Below are 19719 nucleotides of genomic sequence, written 5' to 3'. Positions count from 1 at the left end.
TTATATGAACTATAGTAGAGTTTCTGAAGCAAACACAGCAGTTTTACCAGTGCAGGGCAACACTGCATTATATTTTCATTACTTTAAAACACTTTTATTTTTTGATGTTACTGTTCATTTAAAGGGCAATTCACCTTCATTACCAAAACTGTAATAATACATAAAAACCACAGAAATGTGTTCAAATTTTCATAACCTGCCAAATTTTGTAAAATGGACATGGTAATTAGGGGTGTGGCCACAAAAATGATTGTGGTCCACTCAGGAAATTTTTTATGCCTCTTTCTATTTCCAAAATGTTGGGAGGTATGCTGCTACTCTGCAAGTTGGAGTGATATCACCCCCCACCCTTCAATCCCCCCCTCAGCAGCCTAACAGCAGAACAATGGGAAGATAACAAGATAACTGACACCTGTACTGCTAAATATGCTCTTATACAGATATAAGAATAAGGACTGCAGCTTTTTCAGTTACATTGAGTAGGAGAAACAATAGCTTATCTGAAATCATTTAACATTGTGAACTAAAAAATAATACATTTATTTGGTGCAAGAATACAATTTTAAATGGTAAAATTAATTATTTGCAAGGAGCACAATGTGATTTAGTTATAAGAACTACACCATGAAAATCATGACAGAATCCCTGTAACTTTCAAAACATATTATACATGTGTATAGCAATACAAACACCTCTGTAAATTCTATGGAAAGCACAGGCCACTCTCTCAGTTAAGAACCCATGTATTCAATATGCAAACCCATAATATTCAGGATATAGTTGTTAAACCGGGAGTTGTGGAATCCTGCAGGTACTGATGCTGGCCAAATGCAGATTTTTCATTTGGGTGAAGAGATAAAATTGGGTTTTATCTCCTGAGGCTTTGGCACTCCAGTGCCAGCAGTTCCTTTTAATGTTGATGTTGCACAAGACACTTTAAATGTGGAGATGTGTACATGGTTGTCATCAATGTTCCCTCTAAGGTGGGCACAAATCTTTAGATGAGCACACACAGCCGAACACTGAGTGCACACAAATGTCGGATGCAGGAGAGAAATGTTTTTTTTCTGTAAGGCAAAAGAGGCAAAACCAGGCTGCAGGACAGCTGTGGGAAAATAAAAGTACCTTTCCGATGTGAATCAAGGAGAGAAGGAGAGGGTGTGAGTCTCTCCCTCACTACTTTTCTGACAGGAACTTAGCTCAGAAGGCAGGTGGGTGGGGACCAAGATCCACATGGCTGGCTGACATGCCAGTCAGGTGCTATCATTCCATTCTGAAGCCATCAATTTGGGTTGTGACTTAAAGACAGAAGTCTGAGTAAGTTGCAGAAATGTCAGTCGAGTCAGTCTCTGCATTCAGAGAGTGAGGGCAGGGATGTGTGGATCAACAAGCATTGTGAATTTTCTCATCAGCTACCACCAGACAATTTTCCATCTCTGTGTGGACTGTGAGTAGCAGGTAACAATGAGTTGCACAAATGTCTAATAATAGTGGTGAAAGATACATACTGTAACTATTTGTGGCTGTGATGCCCTCTTAGGTCCTACTCCCTTGCTGATATAGATAAATTTGAATCCCAATAACAGACACACTCCTGGACTTCATAATATTGTGTGAAAATTGGTTAAATTTATTGCCAAAGTTTTGGTCCCCTCCTGGGCCTTTTTCAAGATATATATGTGATGTATATATAGAGAGAGAGAGAGAGAGAGAGAGAGAGAGAGAGAGAGAGAGAGAGAGAGAGAGAGAGAGAGAGAGAGAGAGAGAGAGAGAGAGAGAATATACTTCCAGAAGGATCCGCACTTACAGGACTTAAAAATTCAAAAATAATATTTTCAGAACTTCAGATTGACGTTTCAGCCCAATCCAAGGCCTTTCTCAAAATGTTCTCATATGTCCGTATATGCCACATTGGGCCTCAGACTGTTCAGTGGACTCCTGGCATCACGTAATGATATGTGGGAGATATGATGATGTTGACTGGAAGCTTTGAAGTCATTTTTCAAAAATTTCACACATTTTTATAAAAAATGATAATTTTAGGATAGAATTGCAACTAGGTATCTTGGAGCACCAAGCTATATTTACCCATTTTGGATTCGTCAGAATATGTTCTTTCCAAAAATTTGTAGTTTTCTAGGGTAAACATACTGTTAATGGAATGTTCGGCCTTGAATTCAGAAGTATGCAGTTTTCCAATAATATGTAGTTTTCTAGGGTAAAACTATTGTTAATGGAATGTTTGGCTTCTTTGAATTCAGAAGATTGCAGTTTTATGGAGCAGTGGTTTGGAAATTTGTTATCGTACTGCTTGGAGATTTTGACATATACAAGTGAGAAAACTAGATAGATATATAGATAGATATATAGATATATATAGATATATATAGATATAGATATATATATAGATATATATATATAGATATATATATAGATATATATATAGATATAGAGATAGAGATAGAGATAGAGAGAGAGAGATAGAGATAGAGAGAGATAGATAGAGAGAGATAGATAGAGAGAGATAGATAGAGATAGATAGATAGAGAGAGATAGATAGAGAGATAGAGAGAGAGATAGAGAGAGAGATAGAGAGAGAGATAGATAGAGATAGATAGATAGATAGATAGATAGATAGATAGATAGATAGATAGATAGATAGATAGATAGATATATTTGGCACTGGCACATTCAGCAGACCTGGAACTTTCCAAATCTGCTGTGATCTCATGCATAAAATAACTTACGATAATGATATATGTGTTTGTATTATGGGAAACAGACACTTAGAAACCTACTGTATATCTTTTTACAGAAGTGGAATTACACCAAAGTTGTAGCATATTTTAAAAGCTTAGTTTGTCCTGAAAAAAATGATATCAATCGTTTTCCTGGGAAACTAAAAGACCCCTCCAGGAAAGGTCCCTAAAGGGTTAAATGATTTTAGCAGACTTAAGGTATAGAAAACCAAACTATGGAAAGATCTCTTATCCGGAAAACCCCAGGTCCCGAGCATTTTGGATAACAGGTCCCATACCTAAATACTGTATTATGTTGTTATAATTTACTTAAACAATCAACATTAAAAAAAACCTTAATAATTGAATAGAAAAATACATTCATTATTTGCTGAAACAGGAAACCATAGAAAATGGCATTGTTATGTTTTGAAGCATTCTGTATAATGGATTTCTGGGAAATAAATCTTACACCTTTATTTATCTAATACTCATCATCAAGACATTATAATCCTTGAACAGGATTGCTTTACATGCATAGAGGCACATATATAACAAAATAAATCACTATTTTATTTTCACAGGTATCCTACTATAAGAAGAGTGACTTTACATCATACACAAAATATAGAAGGTATATTGATACTTTTTTGGATGTAAAACCCATGAGATGCCTTATATCAGGTGTCCTGGGGAAGACATTGGGGAGTCATTTATGACATTGCATGCTCTGTTTTGGAGCACAAAGAAGCACGCCTCAGATGAACCACAACTTGCGTATGTGCAGGACGGGGAGAAAGCGGAGAAAGAGGTGAGCGAGATGGAGGGGAGGGGACGCAGGGGAGGAGATGGAGGGGAGGGGACGCGGGGGAGGAGATCGACAGAGGGGAGGAGAGAGACAGAGGAGAGGGGACGCAGGGGAGGAGAGTAACAAAGGGGAGGGGAAAAGGGCAGAGCGACAGAGGGGAGGTGAGAGAGCAGCAGATGGTGGGAAACCAAAGAGAGCTGTGATAACGGACTAGGGGTAGGCAGAAGACAGTTTAAGAGGTACCTGCCCAGCGCTCCCCTGTTGTTGCACCCTAGGCAGGTGCCTCTTCTGCCTACCCCTAGTTCCAGCCCTGCTGGGTTTGACTTGGCCATCCAGGGCCCACTAGGACTGCGACCGAAGGACCATCTTCCCGGCAGCAGGCATGCAATCTAACCCCCGCCCATGCACATTGACCACTTACCTCATCCTTGATTAGCCATTACAGGTCTGGGCAGAGACGTTGGCTGGGCCACCAGGATTGGTGTCCCTGTGGCCCAATCCAACACTGGGCATGTGCCTTAAAGGAATTGTTCAGTGTAAAAATAAAAACTGGGTAAATAGATAGACTGTGCAAAATAAAAAATGTTTCTAATATAGTTATTTAGGCAAAAATGTAATGTATAAAGGCTGGAGTGACTGGATTTCTAATATATCAGTCAGAATACTACTTCCTGCTTTTCAGCTCTCTTGGTTTACATTGACTGGTTACCCTGGTTACCAGGCAATAACCAATCAGAGACTTAAAGCGGGCTACATGGTTCATATCTGTTGCTTTTGAGTCTGAGCTGAATGCGGAGGATCAATTGCAAACTCACTGAACAGATATGTCCCATGTGGTCCGCCTTCAAGTGACTAACTCAGAGTTAGAGAGCTGAAAAGCAGGAAGTAGTGTTCTGGCTATTATATTAGACATCCAGTCACTCCAGCCTTTATACATTACATTTTTGGCTAACTAACTATATTAGAAACATTTTTTACACTGAACTGTTCCATTAATGACAGAAAGGTGGTAAGGACAGGACTGGCCTGAGTCTCCTAATTTTCAATCCAGCACATGGAGCAGAGTGCAGTATTCCCTGAGACACAAGTGCTTTTGCACCCCTCAGTTTTTTTCCTGTGTTTTCAATAATGAAGTAATAATTGTGATACATTTGGGGATATAATTGGCTGTTGTGTGGATAGGAAACTTATACCAGATATAAAGAGATTAAAGATCAGGGAGACCATTTACCCAAGTACCTGTCAATTATACCTTTATATTACACCCACACATATGCTAAATTAACATCAATCAGAAATGTAAGATTAATATCAATCAGAAATGTAAGATTGTATAAACTAAACTACATAGAAAAGAACCATATCAAAATAGTTGTATAAAAATGTTGTTTTCAAAATTCTCTGGTTGTATCTTTGTGGTTGTGAGATTCTTCACATCCATTAGGGTTCATTAAAGTTTACTGACATCTATTTAGAAAAAAAATAGTTGAAATTAGTTTCAGTTAGTCGAAAAGCATTAATAAATGGTACTTAGTTCATATAACATAACTACAGTTATGCTGTGGACCTCGACCAGATTACTTAAAAGGGAAGTCTGCCATTTATGTTTTAAGAGTGTATTGGCAGTTTTGTCACTTGCTGTCGCATATCTCACCAGTATTACTCTTTTGGGTGGAATAGCTTTAAAGGGCATGAAAAGGCAAAAAAATAAAATCCCATTTTTTTTAATGAAAAAGAAACCTATCTCCAATATACTTTAATTAAAAAATGTGCACCTTTTTTTTTTTATAAGAAACCTGACTGTATGCAGTGAAATTCTTCCTTCATTTACTGCTGTGGATAGGAATTGTCAGATGGTCCCTAACTGCTGAGCAGGGAAACAATCATACTTATGAACAGCAGGGGGAGCCCCCGCCTTACTTCCCAGCCATGCAGAACTCAAGCAGCTTTGTTTGTTTCCCTGTACAGCAGTTGCCTTTACATCCCCTTTACTGTTTCCAACTCCAGCTGCAGGGACAAAGATCATGGAGCCAAATTTAAACAAATAAACTGGGATTCTATTTGGAGGATTATTTTGCTGCAGTCATTGGTTCTACAGAGTTGGAGAAAGTTTGTATTAAACAATACAAAAAACTGGAAGATATTATTTGACTTGTGCTGTTTTGATAATGTATGACGATCCCTAAGCAGCCCAGACCACACTGAGCATGTGCACAGTCTTGGTCTTGCAAAGATGTTTAACAAAGTTACAAGATGGTGACCCCCCTGTGGCCAAATTTGAAAGCATAAATCATTTGTTTGATTGGGCTTGTGGTGCAGAAAGTTTATGTTTATGTTTAGTATATAAAATACAGCATTTCTAGCCTTATACTATTTTATACTTTACTTCCCCTTTAAGTGATAATTTAAAAGGCATTAGCCTGCAGACTTGTATATTTTGAAAACATACTGCTCTAGAAATTGTAGGGCCCTCATTTTAATCAAATGGAAGAACTGGACCTGTCACCCAGACATAAAAAGCTGTATAATAAAATTTTTCAAATGAAACATGAAATCCAAATTCTTTTTTTTTATAAAAGTATTCATAGCTGTTGTAAGCTCATTTAAAAATCTCATCTGTCAATCAAATATTGCCTGCCCCTCCTCTATGCCATAGGCATACAGGCGAGACAGACAATTGCTTTCACTTTCCATTCAGCACTTCCTAGATGTCACTGTTCTCCCCACATTCCCCCATTTCTCTTAACCATTTCATTTCATTTATATTTTTTTTGGGTGACGAGTCCCCTTTAATAACCTTTGTTTGTTAAAAACAATTTATTAGAGCCTGACTGAATGAGAGAGAATTTTAAGGCTGGAAAGAGGAAGCACATAAAAGTTAATAATCAATAACAGAAAAGAGCAAAGAACAAAGTGTCTAATATAATATAAAAGCTACCATTTGCATTTTATTGGTTACTAGACCTTAACTGTCTTTATAAATAAACATACAGCAGATCCAGATCCCCACACCACTTAGAGGCAGATTTATCAAAGGTCGAGGTGAATTTTCGAATGAAAAAAATTCGAACTATTTTTTGTGTACTTCAACTAGGGAACAGTCCAAATTTGATTTGAATTTGAAAAAAATTGAATATCGAAATCTATCATGTACTGTCTCTTTAAAATTTCAACTTCGACCATTCGCCATCTAAAACCTGCCGAATTGCTGTTTTAGCCTATGGGGGACCTCCTAGAACCTATTTGGAGTCAATTGGAAAAACTTTGAATCGAATTTGACCGAATGCGCCATTCCTTCGATTTGTACGATTCAAATCCGGCCGAATACGGACCCATTCGATCAAAAACTGACCTATTCGACCAAAAAAAACAACTTTGATTTAATTTCGGTTGGTCTTTTTGAATTGAATTTCGAAGTTTTTTCAATTTAAAATTTGACCCTTGAAAAATATGCCCCTTAGAGTCCTCACAGCATATGTTTTCCATCACTGCTTTCTTTGGTCCACTTTCCATTGTGTTCCATATGAGTGTCCAGTGGAATGCTATTTTAAGGGCCCTTCAATTCAAATTATATATATATTGGCTTCTTTATTCCCTTGAGTGGAGCAGCTAACCCCAACACCTGCAAGTGAGCCTCTGAGTATCGGTCTTTACTGTGTAATTTACTGTGTAATTAAATCTTACCATCAGAATTAAATCATTGAGAATTTTCCTATGATTCTCTCCAGATTGCCTTGAAATCACTTTCAATTTGTACACCAGCCTCTGCCACATCTTTGAAGATCCTTTAGACTTAAGTTTTCTATTTAGGCATTTCAATCTAGAAATAAAGGTAAACAAATAAGGTACATGTAGAGCTCCTTTTAGTATGTATTATAGGACTCACGTATGAACATTTATCAAAGGGTTATCAAAAGTTTTCCTTAAATTAATGACATTGGAAAGCTGTTGTTTGTATTTGTGCAGGGCTAATTATATTGGGCATCTGTTTTTTTTTTGTTGCAAACTTACATGGTCCTGTGCTTACAATAAGTACACAACCTTGCTGAGAGTAATTAGTATATTACGACTACAATATAATACTACTATTATATTATATACGATATATAAGGTACGGGACACTAACCCTGGTAGTAAACAAATCATTGCTCTGCGAGGCTGCAATGTTATAGTTACTGTTAAAGGGTTACTATTGAGAAAACGAAAATTTTATATAAGCTTCATTATACTGAAATACGAAACTTTCTAAATACAATCAATTAAGCCTTCTGTACCGTTTCTGAAATAATCAAGTATATCTTCACTATTCCTCTCTCAGCATCTGTTTCTCTTCTTTCTGTCTTCATCAGTTTTCAGATATTCATTGGCAGTTAGATCCAATATATCTTATAGGGGGGCTCATTTTGCCTAGAAGATGTATTAGAGCTCACTCTATTAAAATCACCAGAAATCCTGTCTCTTTACATGCAGAATTTGCTTGTACTGGAATCAGTTATTTGAATGAGCTCTAATACATCTGCTAGGAAAGGAAGACCCCCTTAAAGGGGAAGGAAACCTAGTCGGCGCTAACCCCCCCTCCCGTGTATTGCCACCCCTCCCTCCTCCCCCCTGGCCTACCCCTCCCGCTGGGCAAATGCCCCTAACTTGTTACTTACCCTTCTGCGCAGGTCCAGTCCAGGGAGTTCACAGGCGACATCTTCTTCCACGCGATTTTTGACCGGCGTTTTGGCGCATGTGCAGTAGGAGCATTTCGCCGGTTCGGATCTACTGCGCCAAAATTCACGAAGCATGCGCAGTAGATCGTACTGGCAAAATGCTCCTACTGCGCATGCGCCGGTCAAAGGAGGAAGAAGATCGCGTGGAAGAAGATGTCGCCTGTGAACTCCCTGGACTGGACCTGCGCAGAAGGGTAAGTAACAAGTTAGGGGCATTTGCCCAGCGGGAGGGGTAGGCCAGGGGGGAGGAGGGAGGTGGGCAATACACGGGAGGGGGGGTGGGGGGTTAGCGCTGACTAGGTTTCCTTCCCCTTTAAAGATATATTGGATCTAACTGTCAACTGACACCCAACTGCTGCAAGAAGACAGAAGGGAAACAGATGCTGAGAGAGGGATAGTGAAGATAAACGTGATTATTTCAGAAAGGATACAGAATATTAAATTGATTTATTTACAAAGTTTCTTATTTCAGTGTGATGAAGCTTATATTACATTTTAGTTTTTACAATAGTTACCCTTTAAATGTATTATGTATCTTTCTATGCATGCCCTCTCCTATTTATATTCCAGTTTCTCATTCAAACCACAAGCTGGTAAATAGGACCCTAGTAGCCAGAAAGCTACTAAATTTCCAAACTTAGAATATCACTGTCTAAGACAAGCTAAACATTAATTTAAAGGTTAACTACCCTGTTAAAGGAGAACTAAAGCTTAACTAAAGAAATAGGCTAGAAATGCTGTACATTATGTTTTGGGCTTCTATACCAACTCAAGGCAACCACAGCCCTTTAGCAGTAAAGATCTGTGTCTCCAAAGATGCCCCAGTAGCTCCCCATCTTCTTTTCTGCTGATTCACTGCACATGCTCTGTGCTGCTGTCACTTACTGAGCTTAGGGACCCACTCACAATTTACAGTACACTTATAGGGGAATGTAATGAAAGTCAGTAATGAAAAAATATTCGCAATGCAAAAAGTTATGCCTTTGTGCGAACAAATTTGCCTTTGTGCGAATTTAATATAGCTTTTGCAATTATAATGCGCAATGCAATAACAATTTAAGGAAGAGTATTACATTGCGAAATGCTAATTTTTATTCTTATTTGTGCAAATTGGTTTACTCTTTGCAACTTTTATTACATTCCCCCAATAGAGTCATAGAATATAAATGTCACAATATAAGGCTGATTAATAATTAATACAGAAACCAGTGCAACTAACATCAGAATTTACTAATCAGCCCTGTAGCATCAGCTTATATTACAGACCAACCTAATTTTCTGCTGGATAATTAGTGACGAGCCCTAAGCTTAGCTTCTCAACAGCTGCTCAGAGCGCACTGAGCATGTGAGTGTCACAGACACTTTCCAAGATGGCGACCCCCTGTGACAAGTTTGAAGTTCTGGATCATTGCTGCTATTGACAAGCTGAAACTTTAGGCTGGTGCAATAAGTTCAGTATATAAAATTTAGCATTTTTAGCCATTCATTTTAGGGTTTAGTTCTCCTTTGAAGACTTTAAGCCTCCCCCAAAGCCAGTCACTCTCTTCTTAGTGGTCTCCTGAAAACCTTACCTGTACCCTCTTGTCCTTGGACCTATCTTTCCATAGACTTTATTGTCAATCTGCAACTTTACCAGGGTAACACTGTGATATGGGTTATAAAAGATTGCTTGAGTAACATGGCACATTTTACCCACTAATCAAACTCCAATCTGCTGTCTGTGGTCTCCAAGGATTTTTGACAGACATTGTAACCTATAGATGCTTTTAATTAATTTCTAAATGTCTAGATGCTGACACACTTTGTAAATCTTAAGATGCCTAATTTCCACTCGTCAAGGTATCTGATCTCAGCCCTTAGGTAAAGTTTGCCATTAATAATGCCTCTTGAGTCCCATTCCTTTCTGTTTATCACCAACATCTGCTGTCTTTTCCTCAGGACTTTCCCCTCTTTGATGTCACAGCTTGTGCTGTTCTCCTCATAGTTAATTGCATATGTTATTATCAATCCCTCTTTATATATGTTATTTTCTGTGCATTGTTGTACTGCTGCCATCTGCTGGCCAAAATTTGCATGCTGCATGCCTCTGTTCTTGTTAGTAAAGTTTTTTCTCTCGGGGGCGTGGTTTTCTGCCAGCTCAGTCCTTCTCACTTCCGGCAGCCATTTTCAGTGCCTCATTACTGTGTGACTGAACATTCAGACATTTTGGGCTTGTGAAGGCATCAGTTTTTGACCAGCAGTTAGCCTCAGGAAAGTCATCTACAGGACAGTATTGATACCACTATTACAGAACAGTATTGTATCACCGTCTATTGCTGTATTCTGGATCAAATAAACCCAGGCTGATTTCATCCCTGTGTCTACATTTCGGTCCATCCAACCTGAGCATCTGCCGGTCCGGTCTGCCCCACTGCTTGGATACGAAGGTAGGAAGTCACACAGCTATTGTTAGTTATACCTTCATTCGCCTTCATGTGGGGACAGAACAGTCAAAAACTGCCTTAATGTCCATATCCCGGCCACAGATTACCTCAGAGTCCAGTACCACACTCAGGAATCTCCCTGGCAACAGGCCCACCTGCAGCAAATCTGCCCAGATACAGTGCACGTCACAGAAGCCAAAGGGCAAGCACCACGTGTCTGAAGTATCTATACTCTCACCTGAAAGTCCTCCACAACCCATCAAGCCCGAGACAGCGCTCCAAAATGTCCGAAAAAGACCTTGCACAGTTTCCCAGTGATGAAACAATGCTAATGCAACCTGATACCGATCATTATGAAGAACAGGAAGCAGATTCCACACTTACAGCAGACCAAGTCGTGCGACCAAGACGCTCTCTCAAACCGACAATAAAGGTCAGAGAAAACTATCAAACCAGGAAAGATGAGCTATGCGATAGCCTGAAAGAGCTATGGGAACGAGTCTCCTCCATCATGTCAGGACTTAAATCCTCAGGTGATGCCACAAGCTTACAAGTTGCTATAGGGCGACTGAATACAGCTCATGAAAGATATAAGAGACTGTCCACAAGGTATATAACCTTTCTAAAAGATGTTAATAATGATGAAGCCCCGTCAGAACTGAGCAAGGCAGAATTAATAGACGGACAAAGAGACGCCATGGTGCTGCGTGCTAAAGATAAAGCGGAACTCCGTATCTCCCATCTGCAAGAAACTAGATCCCACAGATCACATTCATCTAAACATTCCTCTCGGTCATACAGATCATCGTGCTCAAGAAGCTCAGCCCTAAGCGACCGACTATTAGAGGCACGCATAAATGCAGAGCAATCCAAGGTGAGACGCTCCTTCACTGAAAAGGAAGCTCTTGCAAGGGCAGAAGCAGAGACAAAAAGAGCAGACGCAGAGGCTAAGAGGGCAGAAGCAGAGGCTTGAATAAAGATTCTTGAATCAGAGATGGAAGAGGAAATTGCATTAGCTAAAGTAAGACTACTTGAGCAAGCATTGAGCCAAGGCCTTGACCCAGTCTGCTTGCCACCACAGGAGATAGATGATCCAGCTGATCGCACCAGTGACTATGTACTGAAACAGTTACCTGCACCACCCCCAGTTTGCAGTACTGTCCAAGCCGACAACACTGAAACCTTCAAGTCAACTCTACCTACAGTGCCAGTGCCACTCACGGCACCTGAGCAACCTGATGACGTTCACCCAGATGTGCCCTCTCAAGGACAGGTGTTACAGCAAAAAGGCTACTCGGCATTCCCCGGCCTACCGCCACAGCTCAAGCAGCAGTCATCACAATCTACAGAGGCTAGACCACAGCTCAACCCTGCAGCAACATCATTCTACCCGGAAGCATCTCACCCTTTCACGCCACGCAGCCCACACGCCCCGGGGGCATCACAAGTTGTCATGGCAACAAGCAGTGAGAAATCGGATATGTCCGAGTTTGCCAGGTTTATGGTGAGCAGAGAGCTAATTAACACAAGTCTCTCAAAATTTGATGACCGTGCAGAGAGCTACAGAGCCTGGAAGGCAACCTTCAAAGCCGCCATTGCCAACCTCAACCTGACCGCAGAGCAGGAGCTCGACCTCTTGATCAAATGGCTGGGCCCAGGCTCCACAAGTCGTATTAAGAGCCTCAGAACTGTCTACGTGGGACAAGCAGAAGCAGGTCTCGCTGCCGCCTGGCAGAGACTCGAACATACATTCGGCAGTGCAGAAGCAATAGAGAAAGCCCTATTCAAGAGACTGCAGAACGTCCCAAAGATCAATCTCAAGGATGTCCATAAGCTTCAGGATTTGAGTGATCTGCTCATGGAATTAGAGCTTGCCAAAAGAGACCCTCGCTTGACCGGCCTGTGCTACCTGGATACAGCCCATGGAGTGAACCCAATTGTCGTGAAGTTACCCTACAGTCTGCAAGAAAAGTGGGCGGCATCAGTCTCAAGGTACAAAAGAGTGCATGACGTCACCTTTCCCCCATTTATTCATTTCTGCAGATTCATCGATGAACAGTCCCAGATGAGGAATGACCCCAGCCTCGATTTCCTGGAGTTCAACACTACAGCTTCAGCGACACCATCTTCAAGGTATGAAAGTGTCTTGCATAAAAACAGAGACTTTAAGAGCAGCGTGAGTGTCAGAAAGACTAACCTACCATCACCTGCAGCACCCACGGGTAAACAGTACAATACCTCATCAGGAGATAAGTCCTTCAATCGTGAATGTCCCATTCATAAAAAACCACACTCACTGAACAAATGCAGAGGGTTTAGATCTAAAACCATACAGGAGCGGAAGAAAGTCCTCAGCGAGCTTGGGGTATGTTTCAGATGCTGCGCTTCATTGGAGCACATGGCTAAGGACTGTAAATCCATCATCAAGTGTGAGGAGTATCATAGTGAAAGACATGCCTCAGCTATACACCCAATTCCGCTCACCAGAGACTCACCAGCTGTCTTCACCACCAGTCCTGCTCCAAGTCATGGCGGGGAGCCTCAGAATCACGCTAACACAGCCACCGCGTTTCCTGCTCATGTTTGGAAGTATGTGGCGACAGCCAGAGTGAGAAATGTTGTGCCCGAATATGCCTAATCAAGGTCTATCCAGAGGGACTACCAGAAAAGGCAGTAAAAATGTATGCTATCATTGACGACCAAAGCAACCAGTCCCTAGCAGGACCTAAATTCTTTGATGCCTTTGGAATAGAGGGACCATTAGAACCCTACATCTTAAACACCTGCTCGGGCCGCATAGAGACTAGCGGAAGGAGGGCACAAGGATTCATTGCTTCTCCCATCAATGGGAATACAGAAATACCCCTACCAACACTGATCGAATGCGATCAAATACCTAACCATAGGGATGAGATCCCTACCCCAGAAGCTGCATTTCACCAGCCACACCTAAGGCACCTTGCCAACGTTATCCCACCTATGGACAACAACGCAGAGATTTTACTCCTGCTCGGCAGAGACAATCTAAGGGTGCACAAGGTGCGCCAACAATGTAATGGTCCCGACTACGCGCCATATGCCCAGAGACTGGACTTGGGATGGGTAGTCATAGGAAATGTATGCTTGGATCAACCAAGAATTAACTCCTTCAAAACGTACGTGCCTGGAGATGGACGCACAACTTGCATTAAGCCGTGTCCTCATCACTATGAAGTGAAAGAGAAGTCTCCAGACCTCATACAACCACCTGACATCATTTCTCCCCTCTTTGCTGACAACTTGGGGAGATCGGTCTTTCACACAACCAAAGAAGACGATAAAGTAGCCTTGTCAGTAGAGGACAGAGAGTTTGTCAAGATAATGGACAGTGAGTTCTTTAAAGACAAAACCAATCACTGGGTTTCTCCATTACCCTTCCGAGCCACCAGGCCTATGTCTATAGGTTCTTTTACTAACTCTTCTTGGCTTACAGGTCCAGAGTTTCTCCTAGGAGAGGCGGATGAATGTGTACAGGAAGATTTCAGCATCCAGGATCCGGATAATGATCCAGAAATCCGCGCTGAAGTTAGTGCATTAGTTACTGAAGCAAGGCAAACCTCCAGCCTCCATTGTCATCGCTTTGTACGTTTCTCCAGTTGGATGAGACTCATCAGAACTATTGCAAGGTTAGTGCACATCGCTAGATGTTATCACAATACTCAGGAAGATAAAGATTGTCATGGTTGGCATGTCTGCCATAAACCCTTCTCTGTTGATTACATTTCTCATAGCGAGTCTCTCATAATACGTCACGTTCAGCAGGGAGAATTTAACGTAGAATGGAAGTGCTTGTACAGCAGACAGCAGATTCCTATAAAAAGTCCTCTTGCCAACCTAAATCCATTTATAGACAGTTTTGGCCTGCTCAGAGTTGGTGGTCGTTTGAATAAAGCCCACCTAGGAGTTGCAGACCAAAATCCTCTAATTATTGCCAGCAAACATCATATCACCGTGTTGCTGATCCGACACTTCCACAAAAAGGCTGAACACCAGGGCAGACAAATCACTGAAGGCAAGTTAAGGTCTGCAGGTCTTTGGATTATAGGTATGAAAAAACATGTAGCCCAAATACTGCATGACTGTGTGCACTGTCGCAAAGCAAGAGGGAAACTGCTACACCAACAAATGGCCGATTTGCCTGCGGATAGACTATGTTCAGAACCGCCCTTCACCTATACTGGCCTGGACGTCTTTGGGCCATGGATGGTGTCCGCACGCAGAACCCGTGGCGGTCACGCAAACAGTAAACGTTGGGCTGTGCTATTTACTTGCATGAGTGTGCGAGCCGTTCACATAGAGGTGATAGAATCCATGGACACATCCAGTCTCATTAATGCCTTAAGACGGTTCTTCGCAATCAGAGGACCAGTGAAACAGTTGAGGTCAGACCGAGGAAGTAACTTCATTGGAGCCTGTAGAGTACTGAACATCGACACTAAGCCCATTCAAGATCAGTTGGCGGAGAAAGGTTGCACCTGGATCTTCAATCCTCCTCATAGTTCCCATATGGGGGGTTCCTGGGAGAGAATGATCGGGATCTCACGCAACATCTTAAATTCTATGTTGATGGATGTAAACTCTTCAACACTCACACATGAGACTCTTGTCACCCTTCTTGCTGAAGTTTCGGCTATTATCAATTCAAGACCCCTTGTGCCAGTGTCTATGGATCCTGAAACACCAGCCATACTGACTCCAGCTACTCTACTTACCCACAAGACTGAGAATATACTAATGCCTAGTGGAGAATTTACTCACGCGAATATCTACCAAAAACACTGGAAACGTGTACAATACCTGGCGGATTACTTCTGGAACAGATGGCGAAAGGAGTATCTCAATATTCTTCAAGGAAGAAGAAAATGGCAACACCAAAAACCAAACTTGAAAGAAGGAGACCTTGTATTGATGAAGGAGCAACAAACCGAAAGGATTGCCTGGCCTATCGGACTAATTACAAAGGTTTTCCCTAGCAAGGATGGCAAAGTCCGAAAAGTGGAGTTGAAGATCTTCAGGAAGGGCGAGCTTAAAATGTTCGCAAGGCCAATTAACGAACTTATTTTGATATTACCAATCGAGAACGTTCCTGCAGGATGAACAGGACTGAAGTTGAACTATAGACATCTTCTTCATTACAAGCCAAGAAAGCCAACTATATTGTTATGTTTATTGCATTCTAACATGTTTTTGTTGCAGGTTTGTGTATATTTCATGGACATTCGTCATAGTGAAATCTCCAAAGTAAATTTCAGACGGGGAGTGTGCTGTTCTCCTCATAGTTAATTGCATATGTTATTATCAATCCCTCTTTATCTATGTTATTTTCTGTGCATTGTTGTACTGCTGCCATCTGCTGGCCAAAATTTGCATGCTGCACGCCTCTGTTCTTGTTAGTAAAGTTTTTTCTCTCGGGGGCGTGGTTTTCTGCCAGCTCAGTCCTTCTCACTTCCGGCAGCCATTTTCAATGCCTCATTACTGTGTGACTGGACATTCAGACATTTTGGGCTTGTGAAGGCATCAGTTTTTGACCAGCAGTTAGCCTCAGGAAAGTTATCTACAGGACAGTATTGATACCACTATTACAGAACAGTATTGTATCACCGTCTATTGCTGTATTCTGGATCAAATAAACCCAGGCTGACTTCATCCCCGTGTCTACGTTTCGGTCCATCCAACCTGAGCGTCTGCCGGTCCGGTCTGCCCCACTGCTTGGATACGAAGGTAGGAAGTCACACAGCTATTGTTAGTTATACCTTCATTCGCCTTCATGTGGGGACAGAACACAGCTGCCAATGACATCTTGCTTATACATCTGCCCTCTGAAATGCCACAAAAAACAACGTTGATATATCTTCAGACTTAAGACAAAGATGTTCAAGCAGCATAAAAGGAAGGAAGCAGGGCATCAGTAAAATGTGTCAGGGAGACTTATGTCGAGCATATTGCTTGCAAATGCCTTTTTTGATGTTGGATGCATGGTTTTGTGGCATTAGATAATATTAAATTTCCTGCACATCCCCGTTGCTTTCTGCGGCTTCATGTTTTTGCACAAGTTCAATGGCAACTTTTTGATTTTAGTGTACCTCACTTGTGCTTGCAGTTGTAAATAAGCCTTTATGATTTCCAGCTCCAAAATACCAAGTTGCAAATCTAAGCTAAACTTGGTTTCCATAAAATGGCGGAAATTTGTCTCAAAGTTTGCATTTTACAACATACAAACTGCCATGTCCAAATATGAATGCGTGCAGGGCCGCCATCAGGGGGCCGCATGGTCTGGTCCGTAAGAGGGGCCCGACTGTGCTGCACTTTTCAAAAGAGCCAGGCCCCCCTTGACAGCGCCGAAGCTGTTGTGCCTTTTCCGAAGTCCTGAACCGCCAAAAAGCCTAACAGCCGAAGTCCAGAAGAGGCGAAAAGACCGAAGCCACAAAAATACCCAAAATTGAAGTCATGAAGCGTGAAAAGACCCAAAGCCACGAATATAGACGAAGTTGAAGTCCTGAAGCGGCGAAAAGACCCGAAGTCCCGAAAATAGACGAAGTTGAAGTCCTGAAGTGTTGAAAAGGCCGAAGCCACGAAAATAGACGAAGTTGAAGTCCTGAAGTGTTGAAAAGGCCGAAGCCACGAAAATAGATGAAGTGAGGGGGTTTATCATTTTTAGTGCTGGTGTGGACTTTTTACTGTAGTGTGGGGTGGGCGGGATCTGGGTTGGGGCTTAGGGGCAGGATCTGGCGGGACCAGGGGGCCCAGAAAATTCTGCTGTACGGGGCCCCGTGATTTCTGATGGCAGCCCTGCTTGTATGTGCATACACTTGTCAAATTTGTTTTGTGTATGCTGTGAGGGTGCAGAAGCCCCCACCCAAATAGTGTGTTAGTGTAAATTCACTTGATTAGAAATATGTGAATGTAACTTACATTTTGCTTTGCAGTTTCCAGAGAAATTTCTTTTTTAAAATTTGGTTTCAGTATATTTTCTCTAATACTGTTATTTTGACTCATCGTAAAAAATTTTCTCATTGCTTTCTCATTGAAAGGGCGCTGTACGTTGCCGACATACCTAAAAAAGGGAAAATTGAGGGCATTAACAATTAAGTACTCAGCTCTTCTGCTGACACACTGAACACAAATATGGTTGAGTGCTCAAACACATTCAGACAAACTGAAACATTTATCTGCTTTTACAATTGTGTTGATTTATATATGTATATGTATATATATATATATATATATATATATATATATATATATATGTATATATATAAAATATTTTATTATATACATATATGTGTGAGCCAAAACATTGATTCTGTGTCATGATGGAATAAAGACTTTGTTGCTTTAATCATGTTCTTTATGTTTGTGTATATATGTCCCTATGACTTTGAATCCCTACACTTCCTTATCTCCCTCGTTGTCGGGCAGATGCCCATGTATCTACTTAATTCATTTACATATTTGTGCTATTGGCCTACTGGTCTATGATCACTTCTTGCCACACTTTAACATAGTGTCTGGTAAGGTTCATCCTTTCTTTTTGGCTTCTGGTTGCTAACCCAGCTGAATGTGTTCCAGGGAGCCTGGGTAAACCATGGCCCAGTAAAGTCAATCTGCCCTACAGGGACCTGTACCTCTAGTGATAAGTAGGGGAGCAGAGACCACCTGAATTAGGCTAGCCAGTGACAGGTCAGATCCTTTCATAGTACTCCCTAGGAGAGTAAGATAGTGAGGAAGAGCAGCCAGTGCTGCAACAAGGATTTTAGTAGGGAAGCGAAGGGACCAAAACTGGATCGAGCTTAGAATATTTCTCCCTGATCATTACACTGTATGGGATCAGGGCCACAATGAGGCATTCAATCCTAGAGGTGTAGCTTAAACTGCCCTAGCTGCATCCACATGGTGTCACAGTGCACAGTCTTTGCTTCAGTTGACCTGGCATTCTAATAATTTGTCTGCAATAGCCTCTGTGGATTGTAAGTATATCATGTGGATCATTTGTCTTTGACAAATAAACTTGTTTTGTTACTGCAAGAACCTCCTGGCGTTCTTATTTTTATTTTTATGCACAGTAGTCTCTGGGAGTTTTAGTTCCAATATGACCTACCTTAATTGCTTCCACTTAGCGAAGGCCCTGCCTTAAGTGTTAGAGTCAAATGTAAACCATGTTCTATTGCTTTACATTAACCCTTATGGAAAGGCCGAAGCCACGAAAATAGACGAAGTTGAAGTCCTGAAGTGTTGAAAAGGCCGAAGCCACGAAAATAGACGAAGTGAGGGGGTTTATCATTTTTAGTGCTGGTGTGGACTTTTTACTGTAGTGTGGGGTGGGCGGGATCTGGGTTGGGGCTTAGGGGCAGGATCTGGCGGGACCAGGGGGCCCAGAAAATTCTGCTGTACGGGGCCCCGTGATTTCTGATGGCAGCCCTGCTTGTATGTGCATACACTTGTCAAATTTGTTTTGTGTATGCTGTGAGGGTGCAGAAGCCCCCACCCAAATAGTGTGTTAGTGTAAATTCATGTAAACAGCATGTTTGTGTGTGTCAGTAAGTTTGTCACTTCCCTGGGAACAGATTGGCAGGCAGACAGAAGACATAGGAGGGCCACAAGAGACACATAGGATTATTAGCATGTGGCCAAAGATGATGTCAGGTGTAGGGATGTAGCGAACGGCGGAAAAAATGTTCGCGAACATATTCGCGAACTTGCGTCAAAAATGCGAACGGTTCGCGAACGTCGCGAACCCCATAGACTTCAATGGGAAGGCGAATTTTAAGCTAGAAAAGACATTTCTGGCCAGAAAAATGATTTTAAAGTTGTTTAAAGGGTGCAACGACCTGGACAGCGCTGCGTTTTGTGCTGTAAAGGGCAGAAATCACACTACGTCACTCAGGTGATGTTTCTGGACACGGAATGTGAAAAAGCTCACACAGCTAGGTGGCACTTGGTTAAAGACTGGGCAAACAATGCCTGCAAGGTCAACGTATACACTACAGCAGTGGATA

The 19719-nt window shown here is 41.6% G+C and overlaps 1 protein-coding gene across 2 annotated transcripts in view; it reads right to left on the bottom strand.

Annotated features, from left to right (window-relative positions):
• Nucleotides 1-4497: 4497 nt before the first annotated feature.
• LOC108698045 overlaps nucleotides 4498-19719 on the bottom strand; it is a 62375-nt gene continuing 47153 nt past the window's right edge. Inside the window, exons 22-23 of one of the 2 annotated variants that reach the window (XM_041588160.1) lie at nucleotides 7231-7366; nucleotides 4498-5013 (exon numbers count right to left, since the gene is read on the bottom strand). In XM_041588160.1, the coding sequence (XP_041444094.1) occupies nucleotides 4987-5013; nucleotides 7231-7366 (163 nt within the window). In that variant the 3' untranslated portion in view covers nucleotides 4498-4986. Of the gene's footprint in view, nucleotides 5014-7230; nucleotides 7367-17635; nucleotides 17778-19719 lie in introns of those variants that run through there. The other variant, XM_041588166.1, reaches the window with a different exon arrangement.

The sequence above is a fragment of the Xenopus laevis genome, chromosome 1L (genome assembly GCF_017654675.1).
Source record: "Xenopus laevis strain J_2021 chromosome 1L, Xenopus_laevis_v10.1, whole genome shotgun sequence".
Lineage (NCBI taxonomy): Eukaryota > Metazoa > Chordata > Amphibia > Anura > Pipidae > Xenopus > Xenopus laevis.
This window is presented reverse-complemented; position numbering and strand designations above follow the sequence as displayed.